The sequence below is a fragment of the Ambystoma mexicanum genome, chromosome 8, assembly GCF_040938575.1.
Source record: "Ambystoma mexicanum isolate Mex_15411 chromosome 8, UKY_AmexF1_1, whole genome shotgun sequence".
In the NCBI taxonomy this organism is placed as follows: domain Eukaryota; kingdom Metazoa; phylum Chordata; class Amphibia; order Caudata; family Ambystomatidae; genus Ambystoma; species Ambystoma mexicanum.
The window spans coordinates 356,372,115-356,398,428 of record NC_090929.1 but is presented as its reverse complement, the minus strand read 5'-3'; the positions used below and the strand labels follow the sequence as shown (position 1 = coordinate 356,398,428).

Here is a 26,314-nt window from a genome sequence, read left to right as displayed (position 1 = left end):
ATTGAGGTCTATATCAAACAGTAAATATTTATTATCTGTATATTCAAATGTGACTGTTATTTTTCTAACGTCACACTTCTATTGATATAAAATATGTATTGAGCTACAGCTTGAACTCCCTGGACGGACTTGTTTGCCGCCAGAATAAGATTGACAAATGCAGTCGCCTCGCCCATCACACCACAAGAAATTACCATAAGGTTAGCAATTTGGCTACTCTTGTGTCGTATTACACCCACACCACTGATACAAGGTTTTTTTATCTGTATTGAGTAAATCTTATACTTGCTTCAATTTTTATCCATTCTGTAGGTTACCATACTGATACATAGGCGCCATGTTCACAGTGTAACCTATTTCTTAACCTACTGTGTCCTGAAGACAGGTCCTGGGACACTACTGATGAGCTCTAGACTGCAACAGTATTGTCCTCTGCCCCAGAAACACATCAGATTGTAGACGCAATTATACCATGTTTACGTATAATTGTAATGTGATCAAGTCACACCATTACTAACATCACGCAAACCAATGAATGTTCATAAACTGTTAATACATTGGTGTTAACAACAGTCAAAAATACAAAGTGGTATTTTCTCTTTCCGCTGTTTTCGCAAATGACGAACGCTGTTATTGGTTTTTTATGTGTTTTTTTTTTTTTACTGTTGTGTGTTGAGAAAATAATGATTAAAATATGTTAAATATATTACCTTGATCGTGGTGACAGATATATTCTCATGAAATTTCCACTGTGAGGATAATTTCTTATAAGTAGCCCCCTTTGGGTGTGTTAGAGGTGGGTAGCTAGTGGTTAATGGACTTGCTTTTTTGCTGATTGGAGCCAGCCTGCTATTTCCGAGGCTCATCCCCACTTAAGGCACCAATTCCCAAATCATCCTACTAGGGGATTTAAATCTGGGCTTCCAAGACCCTAACGATCCCAAAGCACTGGACACTGCCAATACTCTCTCTGATTTAGCATTCTCCCATCACATCACCCAACCAACCCACATCAAGGGGAGAACCCTCGATTGGTTAACAGATCTGAACTGCAATATTAATCATGTTACAAACTCTCCCTTGGTCTGACCATCATCTAATCACCTTCAACATTAAAGCCAATGATCCCTCTCCCAGTCAAGATATCGCACCATCAACCTGCACTAGCAATAAAAAAGTTATAACAAAGGAGAAACTGCTACCCCTCATCCTACCGCTACTAAATAATGCCTCACTCTCTTGCACTGATCCCACAGTGCTAGTGGACACTTTTAATGACTCAATACTCAAAGCCATGAAATCCATCGCCCCACTCAAACTGCGCAAACCTAAACCTTGTGCACATCTCAACTCATTCACACCACAACTGCGAGTGCTACGCAAAGACAAAAGAAACTCTGAATGTCGCTGGAAAAGCCACCCCTCGGATGCTAACAAGGACTCCCTAATCATAGCATCCCTAAACTATAAAGAAGAAATCCTCCAAGCAAAAAAAAGACTCTTATACTTGGCGTATACTACAAGACAAATCTAACGCCAACAAGCTCTTTCTGATACTCAAAGAACTCGAGTCACCAACCACCCCCCCAGACACCTGTATCAAAGACAGCACATGGTGCCATAACATCCAAACAGCACTCCTTAACAAAATCTCTACGCTTCAAACTAAAATCAATGCAAAAACATAATAGCCTTCAGGCTCACCCTCAAACTTCTCCCCCCGCAGGTACATATACCACCCACCCTCCTCACACTGTTAAACTGTTCAGCTTCTCACCATTATCTACTCTAGAGGTTGAAAACATAATTAACAAACTCAAACCGACAAATTGCCAGGGCGACACATGCCCAGCTCCCATCATTAAGGAGTCCTCACATGTGCTAGCCCCATTCATCACCTCACTCATTAACACCTCTTTTAGTACCGGCATCGTTCCTGATGACCTCAAGGATGCCTGGGTTATCCCCCTACTAAAAAAAAAAAAAACCCTTGACCCATGCATACCCACAAATTTCAGACCGATTACAACTGTTCCTTTCCTACTTAAAATGCTGGATCGTGCAGCATACCTGCAGATCCAGGACTATCTGGAAACTAACAAACTCCTAGGCCTCAGGCAATCGGGCTTCCGTCCCAAACACGGAACAGAAACGGCCCTCATAGATCTCAAAACCCAAATTCGAGGATTTAAAAGAAAATGGAAAGCTGGCCCTACTACTACACCTAGACCTATCGGCAGCTTTTGACCTGGTGAACCATCAAATTCTCTGCCAGCACCTCATATCGGAAAGCCACTTCTCTGAAAAGGCCACTACTTGGATTTAATCCTTCCTGGACAACAGAAGCATGAGGGTTTTCTCTCCCACCGCAGCCGCAGAACCATCTCCACTACCCTGTGTGGTTCCCCAGGGATCCTGTGTTTCACCCACGCTCTGTGTTCACAAAACCTTTCTTCGATATTCTTGATTCTCTGGGTATCATCTACACTAACTATGAAGATGATACCCAGATACTCGTCCCCATCACCGGCAACCACACAACTGACACCAAAGCATTAAACAATGTCTATCTAGTCATTCAGGCCTGGATGGCTCAACACGAGCTCTACCTCAACGATGACAAAACAGAGCTCCTCATCCTGGGCTCCCATCACCGACTTAGCAGACTTGACCCCATTTTTAAATACTTTATCATTGATGGCAACACCATTAAAGTCGCCAACGTCACCAAAACATTAGACATTTACCTTGATTCAACCCTAGCACTAACCAGACAAACTAATGTTACCTCGGCATCTGCTTACACATGCAAACTTATCACAGCGTGCCGCCCCTTCCTTACTGCCAACTGCACTATCCTGGCCAGGACTCTCGTCATGGCTAAATTGGATTACTGCAATGCATTGTACCATGGCACAAGTCAACCAACATCAACAAGCTACAAGTCACCCAAAATAATGCTATTAGGGCTGCCCTTAACATTCCAAGGAATCATCACATATCGGACTCCAGACGTAGCCTACACTGGCTCTCAGTAGCCAAACGAATCTCACTCCAAACTCATGCACAAATGGCTTGTCAACCAAGCACCCATCTACCTGACTAGCCGCTTCAATCCACACACTTCTAACCGCTCCCACAGAGCTGCTCAAGCACATGGTCTTTCTGTACCCAGATTTAAGCTTCAGACAGCTGGAGGCTCCAGCTTCTCCGTCCTTGCCTCAAAACTCTGGAACTCCCTACCCAACCCACTCAGAACAGAATCCTCATTCCTCTCCTTTAAAAGCAAAGCTGAACTTTGGCTTACTGCTCAAGACTCCCACACGCATCACCTCTCACTGCTGTCCTAAATATGCTCTTGTGTGAACCAGATTTGCCACACTACTACCGTACTCTGCTACTATTACAATGATCTGTATAGTCTGTTCCTTCCTGTATTATATTTTATTTTTATTGTAAATATACCTTTTTTGGAAGCTCTACACTTTGTTTCAACCTAGAGTGCTCCACTTTAATTAATGTATGCTGATGATGTATATTCAATGTATGCTTATGATGTTGTAAACCAAGATATGCGCCCAGTTGCCTACGGGCCGGGTGCGCTATACAAATAAAATAAATACAAATACAAATAGAGGACGCGTTAGTTGTGGATTGGTCATTCCAGCTTCTTTACGCGTTTCCTCCGATCCCCGTCATTCCTCAAGTCCTATGGAGGCTACGGAGGTTCGGGACACACATGATCCTCATTGCTCTGGATTGGGCCAGGAGAGTGTGGTTCCCGGACCTTCTAGAAATGTCCATCTGTCCTCCAATGCGTCTTCCCAAAAGAGAGGATCTTCTCTCGCGAGAGGAAGGTTGGGTTCTCCATCCAGAGGTCAAGACTCTCAACCTTCACGCTTGCTTGCTGAAAGGTTGCAATATAAGAATTGGGACCTTACGAATTACGTAATGGAGGTGTTGCTCTCGGCCAGGCTGCCTGCGACAAAGTCCCTGTACCGTTGCCGTAGTTTTGCAACTGTTGCAGAGGAAAGAATGTTGATCCTTTTCAGTGCTAAATTCCTGAGGTTCTCTCCTTTCTACTTTCTTTGGCCCACGGGGGTCTTCAAGTGGGGACCATTAAATGTTACTTGGCAGCGCTTTCTATCTTTAAGCGCTCGTCTGAGGTATGCTATTATTTTAAGATTCCACTGATCACTCCGTTTCTTAAAGGTCTCATGAATGTGTTCCCGCCTTTGCCTTTTCAGGTGCCGGTCTGGGACCTTAATTTGGTCTTAAAATTTCTGATGGGTACTCGATTTGAACCTTTGCACTCTTGTCTGTTGAGACTGTTAACATTTAAGACTGTTTTCTTAGTTGCAGTTACATCCACTCGCAGAATGAGCGAGTTGCAGGCAATTTCTTCTAAGCCACCCTTTACTTTGTTCCACAAGGACAGGAACCTTCCTTCCTACCAAAGGTTGTTTCGGAATTTCATTTGAGCCAGAATGTGGTGCTACCCGCCTTCTATCCTCCTCCTCCACATCCTAGTAAGGAAGTGTAGCAACTCCATAGGTTGGACCCTAGGAGAGCTTTAAGCTTTTTTTCTTTCCAGAATGTCCAGGGTCAGAGTGGACGACCAGTTCTTTGTGGGGTATATTGGACACATATTGGGCCAGGCTGTTTCGAAACAGACCTTGTCTAGGTGGATGGTCCTAACTATTTCTGAATGCTACAGGTTAGCTGGCAAGGACCCTCCTGAGGGTTTACAGGCTCATTCCAACAGGGGCATAGCTACGTCAACAGCCCTGCAGAGGGGTGTCCCTGTTATGAACATCTGTGATGCTGCAACGTGGTCTTCCATCCACACGTTTGTGTAGCATTATTCCCGGGATACTTCCAATGCTCAAGATGTTGTCTTTGCTAAGGCAGTACTTTACTCTGCCATTTAATTAGCTATGTCTAAATTCTTCTCCCTCCTCCACTCATCAATACTGCTTTGGGAGTCTGTTAAAGATGAGGAATAGGTTGGAGGACACAATCCATTCGAAGAACAAGTTACTTACCAACTGGTAACTTTCTTTCGACTGGATGTTCCTCAAACGTATTCCTCTTCTCCCTCCCAGCCTACCCCTCTCAATAATTTCCCATGCTATTACAGCTTTCGTTCCAACAAGGCTAACTGCAGTCATGGCTGTATTGTGAGGGGGGAAAACATGAACTGAGGCTACGGGCGCCGTGCGTGCTACTTATAACATCTGATGACGTCACCCTCGACAGAGGCCTTCGAGGGACAACGACCCAATGCCATTGACGCAAGCGCCCTCTGCCGAAAAAATTTCTGAAGCAGCACAGCTGTGGACATTACTTGTCAAAGATGAATAATACTTTGGAGGAACAACAGTCGAAAGAACGTTACCAGTTGGTAGGTAACTTATTCCTCTGTTTTGGTCCAACCCTAACCTTTCCTTCCTGAGGCGCTCAATATTGCAAAGGTGATACTATATAAATGTTATACTGACCTCGAATGATGTCAACTCTGGGTGCGGGAACATGTGTACCATATGAATTAATTACTCACCCACTTTATTGTTCACTTTTTGAATTGAATCATAACTTGGAATTAATGTTACAGCTAATTAGTGCTTTTTAAAGAATGTTTTAAATATCTTTGCGTATAAATAATTAATTATAACTGTGTAAGTGTTTATTTGTATACCTGTATTTACTGGTTTCATTCCACAGCTCTACAGCTCACATTACCCCTCTTAAGATAAGCCTGGCTGCTCAGTCACACTTCCAACTTGTGTAGTACAGGCCTATATTAAAAGGTGGGTCTAATACCAAGGAGATACGTTTTGTGTAGTCCCACACCCGTTGGACTGCACTAATTCTTAATCAACATCATCCAAGGTCTTAACTTTATCCTGTACCATAACAGTGGTTATCAATATGAAGATTAAAAAAACCTGTGTCAAGTTTTGCCCTTGCTTGTGGAGACCCAAATACCAAAAGCTCTGTCTTTGCACTGTTACGACAGAGCCAATTGACTATCATCCAATCCTTAACTACTTTATATTTGCCTTGGATCTTTCTGGTATCCTCGATATAATCACCACTCAGCTCTATCAAAAGCTTAGCCTCGTCGGCATAATTTGTAAAACTAGCCCCTATTCCATCACAGATATCGAACAGGGCCCGTTCATAAGCATTAAAGTGGGCCGGAGATGGGCAAGTGCTCTGTGATATGCCACACGTAGTTACTGTGTGGGTGGACATTACCTGACCCCAACATACTCTTGATTTTCTATTAGAAATAAATGACTCAATTCAACCAATGGTTCCCTCCGAACAGAGTCCCGTAGTCGACCGTGTACTCGAGCTTTCCGTGATCAAGAATACCAAAAGGCCGCTAATAAATCAAGCAGCATCAGCAGGCCGGTATTGCTACTGTCCATAATGCCCAACATTTGTTTTTGCAAATTTAGTAATGAACTCTCTGTCCTGTGGTTGGATCGAAATCCTGACTGTCTGGAATTGAATAGTAGCTGTCTGGAATTGAATAGTAACACCCTGTCCATGATCTTCAACAAAAAGGAAACATGTGTGATGGGCCTCAGGTTATTAGCAGCCTTAGGATCCTGTCCGGATTGCTTTAACAAAGGGGTATCCCCCATGTTTTTAATAACATTGGTAATCATTCTGTAAGAGAATTTAACATTAGTAAAGAGCACCAGAATTGGGGCAAAAGACCTAATGTTATTCAAAATAAGCTTAGAGGAGATATATCTCTGGAACAAGATGTGTGACGCATTTTCTTTAAACCCTTTTCCAGATCTAATGCAGAGATAGCGGTAGAACTAAACATAAAATGAGGCTCAGTTCTGGGGGTTATGCTAATCTCAGATGGCACATCAGGCACAGAATCCATAGCAATCCTAGCTTGAGTCACTGTCAGTTTATCTGCAAAAGCGTGCTGGATTTTTGCACAATCTTTGTTCACAGTGGTGAAGGATTCAAGTTGCATATGTGGCTTCTCTAATTTAAAAAAAAAAAAAACTCAAGCCGCTTTTTTGTATTATCAGAGTTTTCAATTTCCCCATTAAGTTTTTTTTTTTGCTTTGTATATTCCTAATTCATAGGTCTTTTTTTCAGAGATTTACCAAATCCTTTTATTTTCTTCGGGTTTATTGTTTTATTTGATTTATTTATTGTGTGATTTAGTTAACATAAAACTTTACAAACATTCAAACATATTTCAGCATATAATAAAAAAAAACACAACGAAAGTGAAACATCATACAGAGATAAAAGCAGCTTGAAGAAATGCAAAACGTTAATAGTCTATCGTTTGGCTCATTCAACAGAATATATCATACATGATGCCAGGATAAAAACGGGCAAGTACTAAAATAGTCATTAAAACTCTCCTCACGGAGCCCCGACAATGTTTGACAATCGGCAAATAAATGTTTCAGGGTTTCAACTTCACTCCTACAACGTTGGCACATACGTTCAGCTTATGGCAGGCCAGAGTGACTCCCTATCACATCATTAGTTAAAAGCAAGTTCAATTTAATGCGCAACCAACATTTCCTGGGAAGGGGGAGGCATGTCTAATCGGGCATTGCTGAGGTACATTATAGGGTTTAATATCCATTGTAAAATGGTCAAATATCTTGTAACCCACACGCTTTGCTCTGTTGCTTATCCAGTCAACCTCCAAGTGGACCTTCCTGACCTTATTTGTGTTATATCCCACTGCTCAAATACACCAGTTTCCCTGTATGAGCAGGAGGTTAAGACCTGTAAACAAGGTAGCTGCTGGAGGAAACAGAATACAACGCAGGAACAAGATATTTTTCCATTCCACCTTGTACCTTAATGAAGAGAGACCCAAAATATGCCTTATTGCAGCCAATGGAGTTCCACGCCTCCCTAATCCCCAGAATGTACAAATAAAAAAGAAAAGGGGCAATGACGCATCCTTGTCTTAGACCGCATTCTACAGCGATACAGCCTGAATAGCAACCCTTTTTTGTAAATTTAACCTTAGCCCTGAGATCCTGATGCAAGAATTCCAGCATCAGTAAGAGTTCCTCGGGGCAGCCCCACATCCTGAGCATTAACCATATCTTTTTCCGGTCAACAGAATTAAACGTTTTATTCTTAACCCAGGCACTTTCCGCCCATCTTTTGTCCTGTTAGAACTTAGTTAGCTCCAGAGTGATCCATTTTTGATGGTTCGATCTGTCCCTTACAATCTTCGTCTTCATTGGAGCTACTCTAGCCAGCATTTCCACCAAGTCTCTTTCATAACTTGTTGCCAAAGTATGTGGTGAATCTGAGTCTGTAGTATTTTCCATAATACTGCACATACAATTATCTAGGTCTTCCTGACATGCTTTCTTTAGGTTGCTACTGATCATTTTATTTGGCATGTTGATTCTCAAAGCCGGTTTACAAGGCAATGAGATCTGAAAACTGACAGTGTGGTGGTCTGACCACATGCATGGTTTTGTATCAATAGGACTGATAAGCATGTTCCTAGAAGTAACCAATCAAGGGTATTATCCCCAATATGGGTAGCTTCCTTGTTATGAGTGACCATCAATATTTTTATGGAGCTGTTCAAGCAACAAAGCCTCTCTATCTACAGAATTACCCCGCCACCTATTAAGGTCCCCAATCATCAGCGTGGGACAGTTAGGTTTATTCATACTCGCCAAAATACTGCTAATCTACTCCTTAAAATTAGGCATGTCATTAGGTGGGCAGTAAACTAATATAACAGTACAATTAACAGGAGACCAGGACATTTTTTGCTTTGTTACATTTTTCAAATCAGTAACAATAACAGTGGAATGTGACGGTTAATCCATCCTAGACAAGAAATTGACCAACCCCCTTCCCCCCTCCCCCTTTGAAATGAAAACAATGTCTTTGGCCGCTTCATGGGATGTTGCCACCCTATTGCAAAAAGTGTACATTTTGGTGGAGGCCACACTGAATTAGGAAGGGTCTCCTCATCACTGATCCTCTATAGCCAAGTGGCCTCTGAGTCAACAGAGAATACATACGTTTCTTTTACCCTCCCCCGAGGTATCTGGTAATAAATTCACCCCATAGGGCCTCATGTGGCCCCGCCTTCCCATGGAGTTATCCTTTCCATCGTACATATGTTTATCGCAACGTTGATCCATTATTTCTTTCCCGGTGTATTGGTGCTTTTCCATTTTGTTACTAGGCAGGCATGTGCTGCTAGCAGTAGGGGCGCTGCCACCCCCTTCAGCCTACTGAGTTCTCCCTCAACTTCCTCCATACCAAATAGTATCAGCAACAGTGTTATAGTACGGTGGAGTCCATTTGTCTTTAATCCAACCCATCACCTCATCCCAGCACACCCGAATACTAGGACAACCCCACCACATGGGCCAGTAGTCGGCCCTCTCCCCACACAAACGCCAGCACAAGGGGCATGAAGACTGAAACATCCTCGAGAGCCCGACAGGGTCATATTGCCATCTATGGAGAAGCTTAACGGCATGTAGCTTGTACTGACTTGAAATCGAACTCCTTGCAGCCCCCTTACATAACCTCCCCCAGGTCTCAGGGTTTATTTCACTTACCATATCTCCTTCCCACCTTCTCCTCAAGTTCTCAGTTGATCCATTCCCTGCATTCACAAGCGCACTATACATAGCTGGGATCAGGCCCTTTGTTTCTCTTCTTTTATCTAGTATTTGTTCAGGTCCCTCTGTATCTTCTCCATCCATTTTTCGCTCGTGTGGGCTCCCTTTAGTTGAAGGTATGAAAATACTGAGACAGCACCTATGCCCAATGCACCCTCAAGATCAGTGATTGTAATAAAGGCTGTCCCACACTCTCCAATCCCACCTCAAACCATGCCTGGAATCTCTCTGTGTTTGGGATTGCTTCCCGTACAACTGGGGCCAATATATGGCTCAGGGGAGACGGCCATGTGGTGGCACCCTTCTTATCCCCCCCTCCCTCCAGATCTCCCATATGGTTCTCAAGATCGGGTGGTCCCTGTTTTGGCGTGGTAGTGCGCCTCTCGGCGCCTACATCCATTCCGCCACAGTGGCAGGGTCTAAGTTGTTGTTGTCTAGGTCAATCCACTGGAGTTCCTTCTGCATTCTTAGATGAGGTATAAGGACCCTTAGTTGGACCGCTTGGTAGTATATTTTCAAATTCGTGAGTCCCACCCCTCTTTAGGCAGTGTGAGGACATTGTGCGCCACTCTCACTTTCTTCCCCTGCCACAAAAACGTAAGCATCGCACCATTCGTCTTCCGGAAAAAAGACTCAGGGGCGTGGATCGGGAGCATATGGAATGCATATAAGAACCTTGGTAGGCAAAACATCTTCAGGGCTTTTAAACGCCCAAGCCATGACAGTCAATGTTCCCCATTTGTCAAGATCAGATTGAAAGCCTCTAACAAGAGGGGGGAAGTTTGCTTCAAACAGAGCCCCAAGCTCCCGTGTAAGATTGATTCCCAGGTATCTTAGTGTGTCCCACTGAACCGTCGGTCCCAAACGGGCAAACCTGTTCCCCCTCCTCCTGCCCACCCACTTTCAACAGAAATAGGACGGACCTGGACCTGTTAACCTTTAGGCCTGATAATTTCCCATATTGTTTGATCAACTGTATCGCCCTCGGTACGTTAAGGGGTTCCTTAAGTGCAACAACATGTCATCCGCATACAGTGCCAATTTATATTCTACTCCTCCGACCTTTAGACCTTACACCTGAGGATCCCTCCTGATTTTCAGTACAAGGGATTCCAGGGAGAGGGCAAACAAAATCGGCACGAGGGGGCAGCCCTGTCTGGTACCCCTACTTAAGTCAAACCATTGGGGTAATCTCCATTAACCGCAACCGATGCCCTGGGGGGGTGGGAGTATACACTGCCCTCACTGCCCTCCTAAACCCACTTTACCCAAACCCTCATCTAAAAAGCCCCATTCCAACCTGTCAAACGCGTTCTCAGCGTCCACCAAAAGGACAGGGTCACCTCCCATCTCCCGCGACTCATGAATCAAGTGCAAGGATTTCTGCATCGTGTCTGCACTCTGCCATCCCAATATGAACCCTACTTGATCCGAATGTGTCAGCTGGGGCATGTATGTTTTCAGTCTCACCACCAACACCAGCGTGTAGATCTTGGCGTCTATGTTCAGAAGAGAGATGGGGCAATAAGACACACATCTTTTGGGGTTTCTACCCTGCTTATGAATCACTGTAATTAACGTCCGGGAGAATGATTCTGAGATAAATGTCCTATAAAAGCCTGCCGTATACCCATCTTCCCCCGGGGCCTTCCCTAGCGGTGGCCTCAGCACTGCCTTCTTGATCTCATCTGCTGTTATGGGGGCTTCCTGTACTGCCGTCTCCTCTCGGGACAATCTAGGCATCTGTGTTTCAGCCAAGTATGATGCTATGTCTCCCCTCTCTGGGTTGGCCTCCGATTTGTATAGGGTCTCATAAAATGTTGCAAACGCCTATTGAATCCCTACCTTCTCCGTGTTCCCCACCCCTCCCATCCATGTTCGCCACCCATCGCTCAGATCGCTGTCCATGTAATCTGGCAGCCAACAATGCGTCCGCCTTGTCTCCCTTCTCCTAAAACCATTTTGAGGAACTGTAATTTCCTCACTATCTGGCCTTCCTCAAGGAGTCGGAGTTCTTCCCTTTTCTTTCTCGCCTCTTGTACCCTATCCTCCCTGTCCTCAGTGGCATCCCTTGCCTGTTCGTCGAGGTGAAGAATCTCCTCTCTAAACCTGTTCTCAATTAGGGTCCGCTCACTTTTTCGCCTAAAGCCTTCCCTCATCAGGATCCCTCTCCATGTTGCCTTTCCTGCTTCCCACACAGTCTTCCTCGGAACCTCCCGTGTATCATTACTTTTAAAATATTCCCCAATTTCTTCTGACATTTCCGCATGGAACAATGGGTCCTTCCACAGCGACTCGTTACATTTCCATTTTGACCCCTTGTATGGCAGACCGCCCCTATTTAGTTCCACCATTACCATATCATGGTCTGACCATGAGACCGGGGAGATATCCGCCCATTCTGCTGCCTCCCATAGCCCTCTCGAGACATAAAAGTAGTCGATCCTAGAGAAGCTATCATGTGGAGCCGAGTAGAAGGTATACCCTTTTTCATTCGGGTGATGGTGCCGCCATTCATCCCTAAGCCCATAAACGCCTAACATTTCCAAAACCTTCACCCGCCCCCCCCTCCCAGGAGGATCCGCTGTCCCCGATCCACCCTCTCCCTGGACAGCTTAATGTCAGCCCATATATTGAAGTCTCCTCCCAGGATTAGAAGGCCAGAAGCCTCTAGCATCATTTTTGGCAGTGTTTTCATTAGGAACCTCAGCTGTTCCTGGCTGGGGCAGTAAACTGTCGCAAACGTAACACACTTTCTGTACAATACCCACAATCAGAAGGGCCCTGCCTTCTACATCTGCCCAGACCTTGGTCACCTCAATTTGCAGCCCCTTCCTGAGGAGAATCCCCACACCCGCCATCCTCAAGAGTCCAGAGCCCCAATAAGCCTCACCCACTCCTCCACCCGGGACCCTCCTTTCCTCCCCTTTGGCATATTTGGTCTCTTGAAGTAACATCCTGTCTAAGCCCGATCTACGTAGCTCCCTGGCCACGACTGTTTCGTGGGCGCGTTCATCCCCTTGACATTGAGTGTCCCCACTCTCAGATGCCCCCCCCCCACCACTGTGTTTCTAATTTCACAGCCATCGTTGCATCACTGCACACTTGTCGCTACTCCCCTCCCCGGGCGGCCTAGCACCAACTCTATCCCCTCACATCCTCATGAACTTAGCTTTGAATATACACACTTCTTTATCCCTCCCTCTCACCCCACTCCCTTCCCCAAAAGGACGTACGACACCTCCCGGTCAGCATCTCCGGGCTGAAGTCGAACCACTAGGTGGGACTGTTTGCCTCACGGTCCATCATATTATCACTCACATTATCGTTGAGCCCCCTCCATAGAGTGTATCTGCACCAGTGAAACCCGTAGGTTCCTTTCATCCACTTATTCAACCCACCTGGGGCCCCCTTATCTACCTATGGCCCTTTTTAAGACCACCTCCCCCGCAGTCATCAATGTCCCCATTTACCAGGTGTACATCAGGTGTTCACGCTGGGTGAAGCGTTCAGCTTGCTGTACGTCCTGGAGCCTGGAATGCGCCTATTTTCGGCCCTTGAATACACAACTGCCTTTTGTTGTCCGATCTTTCACCTTGATTTTTCTCATCCTCTGGTCTGCCCAGCAAGTCGGAACATGGCTCTGCGGATGTCCCCCTATGACCTGAGCCTATGTTTGTGGTCGTCCAGTTCAAACGCAAAGGAGAACGGGAATCCCCATCTGTACTGCACTCCCTTGTCCTGAAACCACTTAGTCAAGGGCATACACATCCTCCTCCTCGCCAACGTCAGAGAGGAAAGAACTTGTAAAATTGTCACTCTCGCCGAGCCCAGGTTTATGGGGCCTTTTTGTTTTGCTTTCTCCAGGATTTTCGTCATGTCACTTTAATTGTGGAAACGAGCTAGGACGGACCTGGGCCCTCCTGGAGACCCCTCCCCCCCACCCGCTGTATCCTCTCAATCTTTGCATCGTCTACGGAGTAGTCATCGAACACCAATTGGAGCGTTCTTTTCAGGTCTTGTTCCAACTCCCCTTCCCTGTCCGGAATGCTGAACACCCTCAGGTTGTTCAGCCTCTCACGGTTTTCGAGATCGTCCATCTTTAAGCAGAATTCCTCGTCCCGGTTCTCCCTTTCCATTAACCGTAGGTCCATTTTGAGCCTCTAGGGTGCTCAAGGAGGTCTGGTTATTTTCTACTTCCTCCAGGCGCTCCTCCATCTAGTCTATCCTCAGGGTGATCTTGTCCACCCTGCCTCCAATGTCCGCCCTCCTATTCCTTATTTCTTCCATCAGGGCCGCCACGTCCTTTTAAGTGGCAGCAGATTCATCTGACGTTGCCATTTTGGTCCGTCAATAGTTCCGCCCCAGGCAGGTTCAGAATATATTTGTATGTGGCCAACTTCCACCTTGCTTCCATGCACTTTGGTCCGATGTAGCAGACGCGGCCCCTTCTTGAAACACTCACCCTGTACACCTTAGAGGGGTGTAATTGCCGTATCTTCTATGGCCGTCTCCCTAGCGGCACAGGATCCTCTAGGCCGGTGCTCCTCTGTTTTCCCGCTGTGGCAGGAACACACCACTATGAAGGGGGTCCACACCAGAGGTTCAATGTTGTAGGGAGAGGGGGAAGCCCAGTCGGTGCCAACGTACTTCGGTCCCACTGCCTTGCACCCTTCTCGATGTCAGGGCCCTGCCTCTCTGTTATCTTTTCTGCAGGTCGGGCCATTGATGGTGAATATGCACCAAGCTGTCCCAGGGCCGTAGGTTCAGGCTGCCGAGTGTTCTTTTTATCCAGAACCCAGGAGGGGAGACACACCCCAGAATCAGGGGCCCACCCCTCTTTTGGTTAACAGTGCTACTCCTTCAAGTGTGTTCCAGAGCTTGCGCTGCAGTCCGAGCGGGTAGGCTTCTTTTCCCTGTGTCTGTGTTGGAGAACTTTGGGAGGCGTGGTTATCCCTTTGGGTGATCTGCCGAGGGCGTACACGCCTCTACACCGACCTCTTCCAAGGGTCGGGCGCTGTCCGCGCAAAGAGCGGATCTGGAGACCACGGGGCACTAGTGTTCTCCTCGAGTGGTTCCCCACGTATAATCCTGGTGTTTCAACAATTGGTCACCCCCACTCTTATTACCTACTGCGTATGATAGGGTCTGACAGGGTAGTCCTGTACTTGTATAGTGTTCTCCTTTGCAGACGGGGTGAGGGTCATGCTCTGTGACCTCCTCAACGTCCTGATCACTGGAGCCTCATTTCTAGATCTGGCAGAGGCTAAACCCCTACAGTACCCTCCTCTCCCTTCCCTGTGGGCCGGGTCGCTGCCTCTGGGATCTGTATGAACCTGCGCGCCCTAATGTATACACAGGCCTGGGCCCAGTGACCTTCCAGGGCGATCCCTCTTGCCAGTATGGGTGAGCTCAGCTGGTCCTTTCTGTAAGCCGAGCGCCACAGACCCTCTGGGGACTTCCCTTTGTCGCGCACCCTTCACCGCCGCTCGATCTAGCATTTAAAAAAAGGTGTGCCTCACCTCTTAATCCGCCAAGGCCGATTCTCTTCCTCTCAGGATAGCTCTGTGTAGCACCGAGTGTGTTGGTGCTCCGGTGGGGCCGCCGCAAGCATAACGCGATGCCTCCATTTCTTCTCGAAAATACTTGGTCCGGCATGCAGTGTGACAACTAGTGCCTGGACGTGGGCGTTCCTCCTGCCGTTTCCCGGAGGTAGAACTGGGTTCCGGATCCTCCTTCCGACCCCTCGTTCGTCTAACAGATCTTCATGGGGCCGCAGTAGGCGGATGGGATGCCTTTCCCTCCTGCTATGCAGCTCCTTCCGAAAGCGGGGTTTTACTTTTTGCTTTCTCTGCAGTATTGCGAGGTCGGTTCTCCTCAAATCCGGGGCCGATTTCCCCCGCTTTTGGGACAGTGGGTGCAGGGGGGGGTTTCCCCACACCCCCCTGTCCAGTCTTTTTGCGGGGAGGTTATAAGTAGGGGCTCAAACCACCTTTAAGAACCGTGGGACAGGAGAGTTACACAGAGGTTCCCTGCATCTGCGCGCCCACTGGTGGCCTCGTTCCAAGGACATTTTTAAATGCAATATCTCACATCCTTCACAAACATTGAAAAACATGTAGCTCTTCTTTAGCCATAATAGCAGCTACCCACCCCCCATTGCCCTTGTCTCTATTTTGGCCAAAGAAGTTATATCCTTTAGGAGTGGCCAAATCAATATTTGGCCCACTGAAATCTTTTTGCCATGTTTCCGTTATAGCCATGAGGTCAATATCGTTGTTGAATATAGTCGTGAATAACAATAGCATATTTCCCAAATGTACGAGTATTTAATAAAGCTGCTTCAATCGTTTGTTTACTCATGTGTCCTGGAATCTGAGAGGAGTGCAACGCACTTCTCGACATGTTTTCCCGGATGTATTATTTCTTATCATATTGCTGGCGTTTAAGCATACGAGGGGCTGCAGTGTCTCCACCGTCTGCAGTTGGGTTTGTTCTTGAATATTGCCTTGATCACTAATAAACTCCTCCTTAGGCATAGCCAGTTCAGCACTCTGATTTGTGGAGCTGGTCCCTTCATTAGTACTATAACTAACCACCTTCACGTGTTTACTGGTGGGTTCAGCTGCCATAGGCATTACAGTTGCCTTATTCAAAGATGTTGTTAAATCCATATATATATATATATATATTTTTTTTACAATTGATTGCCTGCCAGCTTTCAGGGCAGCTAACCGTAATTACAAACCCAGATGTATACCGCCTTAAAACACGCAGCGTACACCAAAGTGCTGACCTCAATAGAAACAACCGCTCTGAAGCAAAAGCATTGAAGACAGAGGCGTGGACTGGTGCAGACTAGGTAGTCTGTGACCTGCTGACGCGCCTGACAGTCAGGAAATATGGTGCAAAACTACGCTCTTGCAGGGACTTCTAATCCAGATATCAAACGTGTGCAATTCTGGCAAACAAGGTGCTTTCAAGGTAGGGCACCAGCCTAATACTGATTTAAAAAAAACTAAAAGCAGCAGTTAAGTGCCATCTAAATCAATAAAAGCAAATTGCGCTAAAATAACTGGTAAAATTCTAGAAGCAAACTGATGTCACTAAAATTCAAATCTAGGGGGACTAATCAGACAGTGTAATTTGGTACAACATAACTTCTTTCTCTTGTCTGGTTCCAGTGTTAATCGTATTCAGTATATCTGGTTCACTACCCTGACAGGTACTGTGACTCTGATCCCAGAGGCAATTCGTCATTGGCTGTGGGTCCCAGACCCTTGTCATTTCCTCTTGTTCCTTAGGAGTTGCACCCGGTTCACTATCTTGCCAGGCATTCCCCAAGTCGGGTCCCAGATGTTCTTTATTGGTTTCTTTCTTGGTCTTGGGTCCCATACCCCTTTTTGTATTGGTACATTTGGTAAAGGTTTCTCTCTTTTGGGGGCCCCCAAAACCATCCTGGTCTCCCCACCCTCTTCTGGGTGCTCACCGGTGTCTTGCGATTGCGTACAGGCTTCGATTCCCCTGTGCGGCATCTCCTGGTCCTTCCACGGACTGCGCCAGCTCTGCAGCGTCTTCCTGTGGCCTCTGGGCCGCCTCAGATCGTTCTGGGATTGCAGTTATTCTGCAGTGTTTCCCAGAGGTGTTATGACCACAGTGAATGATAACACAAACCCTTGCCTGTACGCAGTAGTGTCTGCCAGTGGAGAGAGTGGGGAGCCTTCCACACCCCTCATCGATCCCTGAAAGGTGGAAACAGAGCCCAGTAGGGGATCTGAGAAACCCTCCTGGGAAATAAATCCCAATAGATGATCCTAGTGCAGATCCCCAGTAAAGTTTCTTCTGTGGCTCTAGGATATTAACTGCAATGATTTGTGTTGGACGATGTAACCAAGACCGCCTTCCAGCAGGCAAGGCAGTGTATAAACAATTATAGACGTACATGGTGTTTGTAAACCCCAGAATTAATGAGATGTTGTTTGTGATAGGCAGGCAGGCAGGAAGAAGCAACGCGCTGTGCCTTTTGAGGAGTCCTTACTTATACTGCCTGCAGAGTGTTCCGATTTGAATAGCAGTTTGCTGGTGGACATTTTGAGCTGAACTAGACTGATGCTGACCGCTCTCTATAGAGGAACAATACAGTGCCATCTTGGATGAGGGGCTGATCCATCTTATTCCCATTTTACTCCACGGGTGCTAAAGCGACGGATAACGGGTTGTGACAAGAGGCCTCCTGGCCTCCCCCGATCTTTCCAGGGACTGCGGCCCCTCTGTGCCCCCAGGCAGTTCCTTCGCTTCAGCCTTCTAGTTCGACTGGGTGCTCTGCCTCCTGTCTCTCACTCCAGCCTTTCCACAACAGACCTTTTGGTGAAATAACTGCAGGCAGGTAGCTTTCTCGTCCTCTGCTGTTCCTTCCTTGTACAGGGTTCAAATCTCCCAGCCCCTCCAAGGAGGGCCTCCTCGATTTGGAATTCCCTGTTTGAATGGATTGTCCTCCCACGTATTCCTCATCTTGTGATAATTACCTCTCCAGTTTAAGAATTATTTTCCCGACAGAGGGCGCTGTGTGCAGTGTTGTCGAGTTGATGTCCCTTGAGGGCCTCGGTTCGACGGTCGACGTCAAAGAAGCACTGAAGTCGACAGTTCCGATGCCTTCGCCGACTCTTGCATCTGAGCCGTCGACGTAGACTAAATCGGCACAGATTTTGAAGCAATCGACGACTACGACGACATTGTCGAAACCTGTAGTGTTACAGGAAAAGGTTTACAAACCTTTACCTAAAAAGGACTATTTTAAGTCTGTGTCAGCCATATATGAGGAGGAACCTCCTTCTGAGATAATACACCACCTTTTGGACTACACCTTGGCACCCCTAATGTGCCAAAGGAACTAATGGCTGATGAGTCCAGGCTAAGAGATGTATACAATAACCCTCAGTAAGCCAGTGGGTTGGATACCACGCCAGAGTTAGTTTGGCAAACCAGACCCAACTGATCATGCTGAATCATATAGAAAACTTATGGGAAAGGTTATCGAATTTTTAGGATGGAGTAGGCCCACTCCATCTTTTGAGCAGGATGACATGACGGACATCTTGGACCAGGGTCATCGGGGACCATATTTTGCCCTTTCATGTGGCATTACAGAAAAGGGTCTCTGCAATTTGGGAGACACCAGAGACTGCAGCTGCAGTAAATAAAAACCTCTCAAGGAAGTACAGACCATCCAGCAGTGACCCGGAGTATCTCTCTAAGCATCCTACACCAGAAAGCTTGGTGGTTGAGGCTGCTACATCTACCAAGCAGTCAGTTTACCCATCCATCCCTCCTTACAGGGATAAGAGTGGATTCCTGTGTGAGAAAAGTTTTCACTGCCGATGGTACTGCATTGAAGTTGACAAATTTAACTTGCATATTATCGATTTATTTTTCCCCTGTGGAACTGTGTTGCTGTGGTGGCTAACCACATCCCGGAAGGAGAGGAAAGTGACCGATTCCTGGCAATCAAAGATAGTAAGGAGGCAAAGGGTGAATGTCTCCAGTCGGGTTTGGATACTGCAGACAGCATCAGCAGATCCATGGCGGCTAGCACAGTGTAACGCAGATTTGCATGGTTGCGGAAGTCCGGGTTTGCGCCAGATGTGCAAGCTAGACTACTCGACCTGCTCTTTGACGTCTCGAGGCTGTTTGGCAGCAAGGCGGATGAGAGTTTGGAAAATCTGCAGACCTCAAAGGCGGCAGCTAAATCCCTTAGCGCCGCCATTCGACAGTCTCAACAACCCTATTCGGTATCATCTTCCTGGAGGGGTAAGTCCTTTATCTAATCTTCATTTGGAAAAGGAAGAGGACAAGCAGGTGAGAGGTCCAAGAAGATTCTCTTGTGGCGGGGCATTACTTCAGATGCTTGGGCACTGGAAATTGTGGGCCAAGGTTACTGCCTTCCGTTTCAAAAAAGGCCTCACTATCATCCACCGCGGAACAACTCTTTCAAAATTCTGGATCCGCTCCTTGTGCAGGAGCTTTTGACCCTACTAGAGAAAGGTGCAATAGAACATGTACCTGTAGTGGAAAGGAACAAGGGTTGGTATTCCCCATACTTTCTGATTCCCAAAAAGGACAGAGGACTGAGGCCCATCTTGGACTTCAGAAACAAGTTCCTCAGGAAGGACAAGTTGAAGATGGTTACCCTTTCTCAGATCCTTCAGGCTCTCCAACTCCAAAACTGGTTGGTATCACTGGACCTTCGGGATGCTTACTTTCATGTGCCAATCCATCTCAAGCTCAGAAAGTACCGGAGGTTCAAGGTTCTCATTATCAGTTTCGAGTTCTGCCATTCAGGCTAACCTCCGCTCAAGGGTTTTCACCAAGTTGATGGCACTGGTGGCAGCGATTCTCAGGAGAGGGGGGTATTCACGTCTACCCCTACCTAGATGATTGGCTGATCAGAGCTTGTTCACCCGAGCAGGACCAGGAACATCTCAGCGTAACCTGCCACTCTTCACAAACTGGGCTTCTCCCTCAATTACAAGAAGTCTCATTTGATACCCCCCCCAAAGACTCCAATGTATTGAGGCAGTCCTGGATACTTCCTCGGCGAAAGCTCAGCACTTTCTGCAGATGGTTACAAATTCCAGAGCGCCCAACATCTTCCGGCCTTCGATTTTCTGAGGTTGCTCGGTCTTATGGCATCATGCATTTTACTGGTGCCAGAGGCTCGCCTGAAAAGGAGATCCCTCAAATGGGCTCTCAGGACTCAGTTGTCCCAGTTCTCAGGCAGAATGTCAGACCACCTGCAAGTTCCTAACAGAATTGTTCAGGACCTTCTGTGTTGGGCTTGCAAAGACGACATTCTCAAGGGAGGATCTTTTTGGCAGCCATGTCCAGAGAGAACAGTAGTGACGGATGCCTCTCTCACGGTGTGGGGAGCCCACACCAGTGATCTGAAAATCAGCGGTCGTTGGTCCTCATCGGAGTCCAAACTACATATCAACCTTTTGGAGCCGAGGGCAATCAGACTAGCGCTGGAGGCCTTACTGCCATCTGTACGGGGAAAGAATGTCCTGATAATGACAAAAATGACCGGATACCGGACAACACAGTGGCCATGTACTACCTCAAGAAGAGAGGTGGTGTAGGGTCACTACCACTGTGTAGAGAGGCAATGCAGCTCTGGTTATGGGCAATTCAAGAAGGAATCTCTCTATTAGCAGTTCACCTAGCCGCCGAGCAAATCACACCGGCGGGTGCTCTGAGCAGGTAGAGCACAGTATCCCACGAGTGGGAACTAACTTGGGAAGTCCTTCAAGAGAATTTTACCCTTTGGAGAACCCCTCAAATGGATCTGTTTGCAAACCAGTACCAACCGGAAGTGCGAACTCTTTTGCTCAAGGGAATTTCCTCCAAGAGGAGCTCTGGGGGACGCATTCATGGTGGACTGGTAATTTCCACTCCTGTGCGTGTTCCTTCCAGTTCCAGTCATTCCTCACGTGATCAGGAGGTTGAGAAAGTTTGGGAAACCCATGATCCTCATATCCTCGGATTGGGCCAAGATGACGTGGTATCTGGATCTTCTGGACATGTCCATCTGCCCTCCAATAAGTCTTCCACAAAGAGAGGCTCTTCACTCGGAAGAGGAAGGTCGGGTTCTCCATCCAGATGTCAAGATACTCAGCGTTCACGCATGGTTTCTGAAAGGCTGAGATGCAAGGATTGTGACCTCCCTGATGACGTAATGGAGATTTGCTTTCGGCCAGAATGCCAGCAACAAAATCTTTGTACCGTTGCCATTGGAACAAGGTCAGCAACTGGTGCAAAGATAAGAATGTGGCTCCCTTTCTATGTGACACACTTACGATGCTTTCCTTTTTGTTACATTTGGCAAATCTGGGGCTCCAAATTGGAACAATTAAAGGTTACCTAGCTGCAATTTCCATTTTTAAACACTCTTCAGAGGAGAATTCATATTTTAGAATCCCTCTGATTGTTCAATTCTTGAAAGGCCTTACTAATGTATATCCACCAGTCCCATTCAATGTCCCTGCATGGGACCTCAATCTAGTGTTAAAGTTTTTAACATGCATTCCTTTTGAGCCTTTACACTCATGCCCTTTAATGCTTTATTTAAAAAAAAAATGTTTATGCTTATATAGCGCGCCAAGCCCTAAGGCATCGGCGCGCTTTCTTACAGAGTGTAGAAATTATAATAGTTGCACAAGCAAGTACAGGGAAGACACAGCGAAGAGAAGGACATTCCAAGATAGGTGTGAACATAATAACATACATATAATTCGGATACAGGTGGCGAGCTAAGTGAGAGGGAGTGCTTGGTGACTTAAACTTTGGGTGAAGAGGTGCGTTTTGAGTTGTTTCTGGATGATCAATAAAGATTCCTGAGATCTGAGTGGGAGAGGCAGTGAGTTCCAGAGTTTGCTGGCAAAAGTGGGGAAACTGCTACCACCTGCCTTTTGGAGCTTGCATCTAGGAGTGGCAAGGGTGTGCTGATAGATTGCTCGGGTAGGCCTAGATCGTTGTGTTAGAGAGATACTGTTGGACAGGTAGGCGGGGGCCATCAGGTGGAGACATTTGTGGGTTAGGTTGAGCGATTTGAAAATGATGCGTTCCTGTTCTAGTAGCCAGTGTTGTTAGGGTCTGATGGCTGAAATGTGTGCAGATCTGGAGACGTTGAGTGCAGCTCTGAGGGCTGTAGGACCTGTAGCTTCTGTATATTCTGAATCTTTGTCTCGGCATACAGTGCGTTAGTAGTCGAGGCGTGTAAGGACTAAGGCTCTGGCTAGGGAAAGACAGTTGGCTGGTGTGAGGAATTTTCTGCAAGCACTGAGCTTATATCTGTATGCAGTGGCAGAGGTGGTGGCATTAACTTGTTTATTAAAATTGAGAGGAGTCTATGTGGCTGCCAAGGGTTTTTACCTCATTAGTGACTTTAATGGTGTGACCATCTATGATGAATGACTTAAAGAGGTGATTTAGTTTGTTGATTCTGTGCTGAGATCCGATGATAAGCAACTCGGTCTAATCATTTAGACATAGCCCATGCTGCGCCATCCAATCTTGGAAAGATCGATATATGGCATTGATAGTGGCTGTGTCGTTGTCGTGTTCTCCTGAGATGGGTATGAGGACCTGGGTGTCATCTGCATAGTTGGTGTATGTGACACCCAGGTCGTCGAGGCGGTCAAAGAGTGGCTTTGTGAAGATACTGTATAAAGTGGGTGCCACACAGGAGCTTTGTGGCACTCCACAGGTGACTGGGGTGGGGGGAAGGGGGTGCTTCGGCTTTGGGCGAGAATACTTTCATAGTTCCATCACTGAGGAATGATTTTATCCATAGTGTGGCGTTAGATGAGAGGTTTGCTGCTGATGTAAGGTGTTTACACAGAATGTAGTGGTCCACCAGATCTTGACGTTAAAAACTGTTTTGCTTATCGCAATAACGTCAGCCCGCAGTGTAAACGATTTGCAGGCCCTTTCCTGCAAAACCCTCATACGATTTGTCATAAAGACAAGGTAATTCTCAAGGTAAAGCCTTCTTTTTTACTGAAGGTAGTCTCCAACATTACCTTACCAACTTTCTATCCACCTCCTCATCCAGGAAAGGAGGAGGAAAGATTGCATAGACTGGACCTAAAAAGGGCTCTGTTTTTATATATCGAGAATGGCTACATTTCGCCAAGATTACCAATTATTAATTGGCTATACTGGTCCCATATTGGGCCTTGCAGTTACTAAACAAACCATATCTAGATGGATCATCCTGGCTATTGGCGAATGTTACAGATTAGCGGGCAAGGACCTGCTGGAGGGCCTAAGGGCACATTCCACAAGGGGCATGGCAACCTCTGCTGCTCTTCAAAGAGGTGTCCCAATCAATGATGTTTGTTCAGCAGCCACTTGGTCGTCTATCCATACCTTCGTAAGACATTACTACCTGGATTCATCTTCCAGTCTGGGAGGACAGTTTTCAAAAGCGGTCCTTCATTCCGTCCATGATAAGATCTAAATGTAATTGATACTTCCACCTCCATATTATTACTGCTTTGGGAGTCTATCACAAGATGAGGAAAACGTGATAGGACACAATCCATTTGAAGTTACTTACCCCTGGTAACGTTCTTTCGATTGGATGTTCCTCCCACGTATTCCTCATCGCCCCTCCCAGCCTACCCCGTCGTACAATTTACGTGTTATTACACTTTACGCTTTCTGAGAGCCTACGGTCTATGGCACGCCTGGTAATTCCTCTTCAGGAGGGGGAAAAAACTAAACTGAAGCCAACGGGCGCTGCATGCACTACTTATACTGATGACGTCGAACGGAGGCCCTCAAGGGACATCGACTCGACGACACTGCACACAGTGCCCACTGCTGAAAAACAATTCTGAAGCAGCTGAAGCTGGAGGGAATAATTATCATAAGATGAGGAATACGTGGGAGGAACATCCAATCGAAAGAACATTACCAGGGGTAAGTAACTTGTTCTTCTGTTTTAATGAAAACTCTTCCAATAGGAATCTAGACTGTTCAGTAGAGGTGCTCTTTATGCTTCTGCTCTTCTTCCTCATCCCAGTACTGATATTGAGGATTCCCAGTGAGTAAGTTGGTCTCTTCCTCGTCTCAGTACATAAGGATACATGTCCCTTGAGGATTCCACACTCTTCCTCGTCTCAATACTTTTTACCTGGCTGGTATGGCAAAGGTAAATGGGTACACTAGGAAAGGCACTCGTGGGAGGGGGGCAGGAAGGTGCGTCAGGGTTAGGTGGGCTATGGGGATACTGTGTTCGCCTCAGGTCGTCACTAATCCCAAAAGGGGCTCCCCTCCCTATGAGACCCACCTGCTGAGTACCACCCCCAGGGAGACTGTCAGGTAGCAGCCTCATCTCCCTGGACTCATGCGGAAGCACTCCCCCTAGGGGAGAAATGACGACATCTGGAGATTCGTCACAGTATTTAGCCTTGAATCCAGATGTGAAGACAGAATTCCTGTTTTTGGAATTCTAGGGCCGCCAACATTTTGCAGTTTTCTCCTTTTTGTTTTTGGATGTTGAAAGGTAAACGTGTTGGTGTGAGTGAGAATGCCAGTGTGTTGGTGTTCCAACCCAGGCAGTTGGAAGGTATAACCTGGGTGGTGGGAGCCAGTGGGGTCCTCTCCTGTAACTTAAGGATTTAAGAGTAACTAGATTAAAGGGCTGACCTGTAACGTACCTGAGGTGGCTGCGGATCTTCCTTATTACATAAACCCAACCTATCCCTTAAGTGGTTTAGGTCTGTTGTAAAAAGGTTTAAATTATGCACTGACCAGTATGATTTATTTATTGTAGGTATGCATAGCTAAGTCTAACAGCTTTCCATCCTTGGAATCTGTGCTGTGCCAAGACCTTATATTTGGAGAAGGCCAGGCATCGGAAACTGGAGACTCTATGGAGGTGGCATACACAGGGTGGCTGTTGCAGAACAATGAGATTGGACAGGTATGTTTTCATTTTCTCTCCTTAAATGTAGAAAAATAAGCTATCTTTGGAGTCTTTGTAGTATTATAGTACTGCCACAGTTTGAATGCTGTTAGGGGTGTATTTCAGAATCATTACTGATCTAGGGTTTATCAGGAATTTTGGAGCAAAGGATGAAGGCCTAAAATAAACTGATAACTGAAGTAGAGTGGAATTGTTAAAAAGAGCTTGTTGTTGGATTGCACATTAATGTATTTATTTATTTATTTGCTTGTTAGGCGCTTATACAGCAAGCACATACTGTTTCAAAGCGCCTCCAGGACAAAGGGAGTGATACATATTGAATATACAACAGAGGAGGGGAAAGGGAAAAAAAGGACAAACCTACTATGCCTTGTGAGTATTCAGAACGTGCAAGTGCAGCAAGGAAGAGGGCAGAGGGGGGTAGGTGCTGGAGTGTCCATGCTCGTGAGTGAGCAACAGATGAAGTGCTTGGTGCTAAACGGCCTGGAGCCATGTTGGGTGTAAGTGCGAGCCTCCAAGGCGGAGGGAGTGTCTAGGCAAGTACTGAGAGTATACAGAAGCTGGGCGATTGGGTGTGGGAGGTTAGGGGCCCCGAGGATGCACAAGGTTCCCAGGACACCAATCCCAGCAACTTGAGTTTAGCAGAGGCGAGAAGATGGGAAGGAGGAGGTAAAGAGGAAAGTCTAGAGGAGCTTTCCGGAATTCAAAGAAGTCCTGCTCAAGGCGCCGAAGCAGAGGGAGGCTGTTCCATAGTAGGGAGCCAGCTGAGGAAAGGGATCGACCTCCTGCCCTCTGTTTAGCAAAGCACTCTACTCACAGAGTTGGTGCCAGAGGAACATGGAGGTCTGGAGCAGGAGTATTTAGTGAGATAAAGTTGAAGATATTGAGGTCCTCGGGCCCAGACAGCTTTGTGGATGATACAGAGGGATTTGAATATGATCCGTGCAGCAACCCGGAGCCAGTGAGGACGTTTTAGGGCAGGAGAGATGCAGTCCCTGGGTTGAAGGCCAGGGATAAGCCTTGCTGCCCTATTCTGGATTAGCGGGAGAGGTTGCAGAGTAGAAGGTAGATTCAGGAGGAGACTATTGTAATAGTCCAGCCTAGAGGGAACTAGGTCTGGGGTAACGTTGAGCCTCTGGGGGACAGTGAGAAA

At 46.6% G+C, this 26,314-nt stretch overlaps 1 protein-coding gene across 6 annotated transcripts in view; it reads left to right on the top strand.

Moving 5' to 3' along the window:
- Nucleotides 1-26,314, top strand: part of FKBP15 (FKBP prolyl isomerase family member 15) — a 2,419,492-nt gene that overhangs the window by 385,098 nt on the left and 2,008,080 nt on the right. For all 6 annotated transcript variants that reach the window (XM_069609812.1, XM_069609811.1, XM_069609809.1 and 3 more), the window contains exon 7: nt 25,009-25,158. In XM_069609812.1, the coding sequence (XP_069465913.1) occupies nt 25,009-25,158 (150 nt within the window). The remainder of the gene's footprint in view (nt 1-25,008; nt 25,159-26,314) is intronic.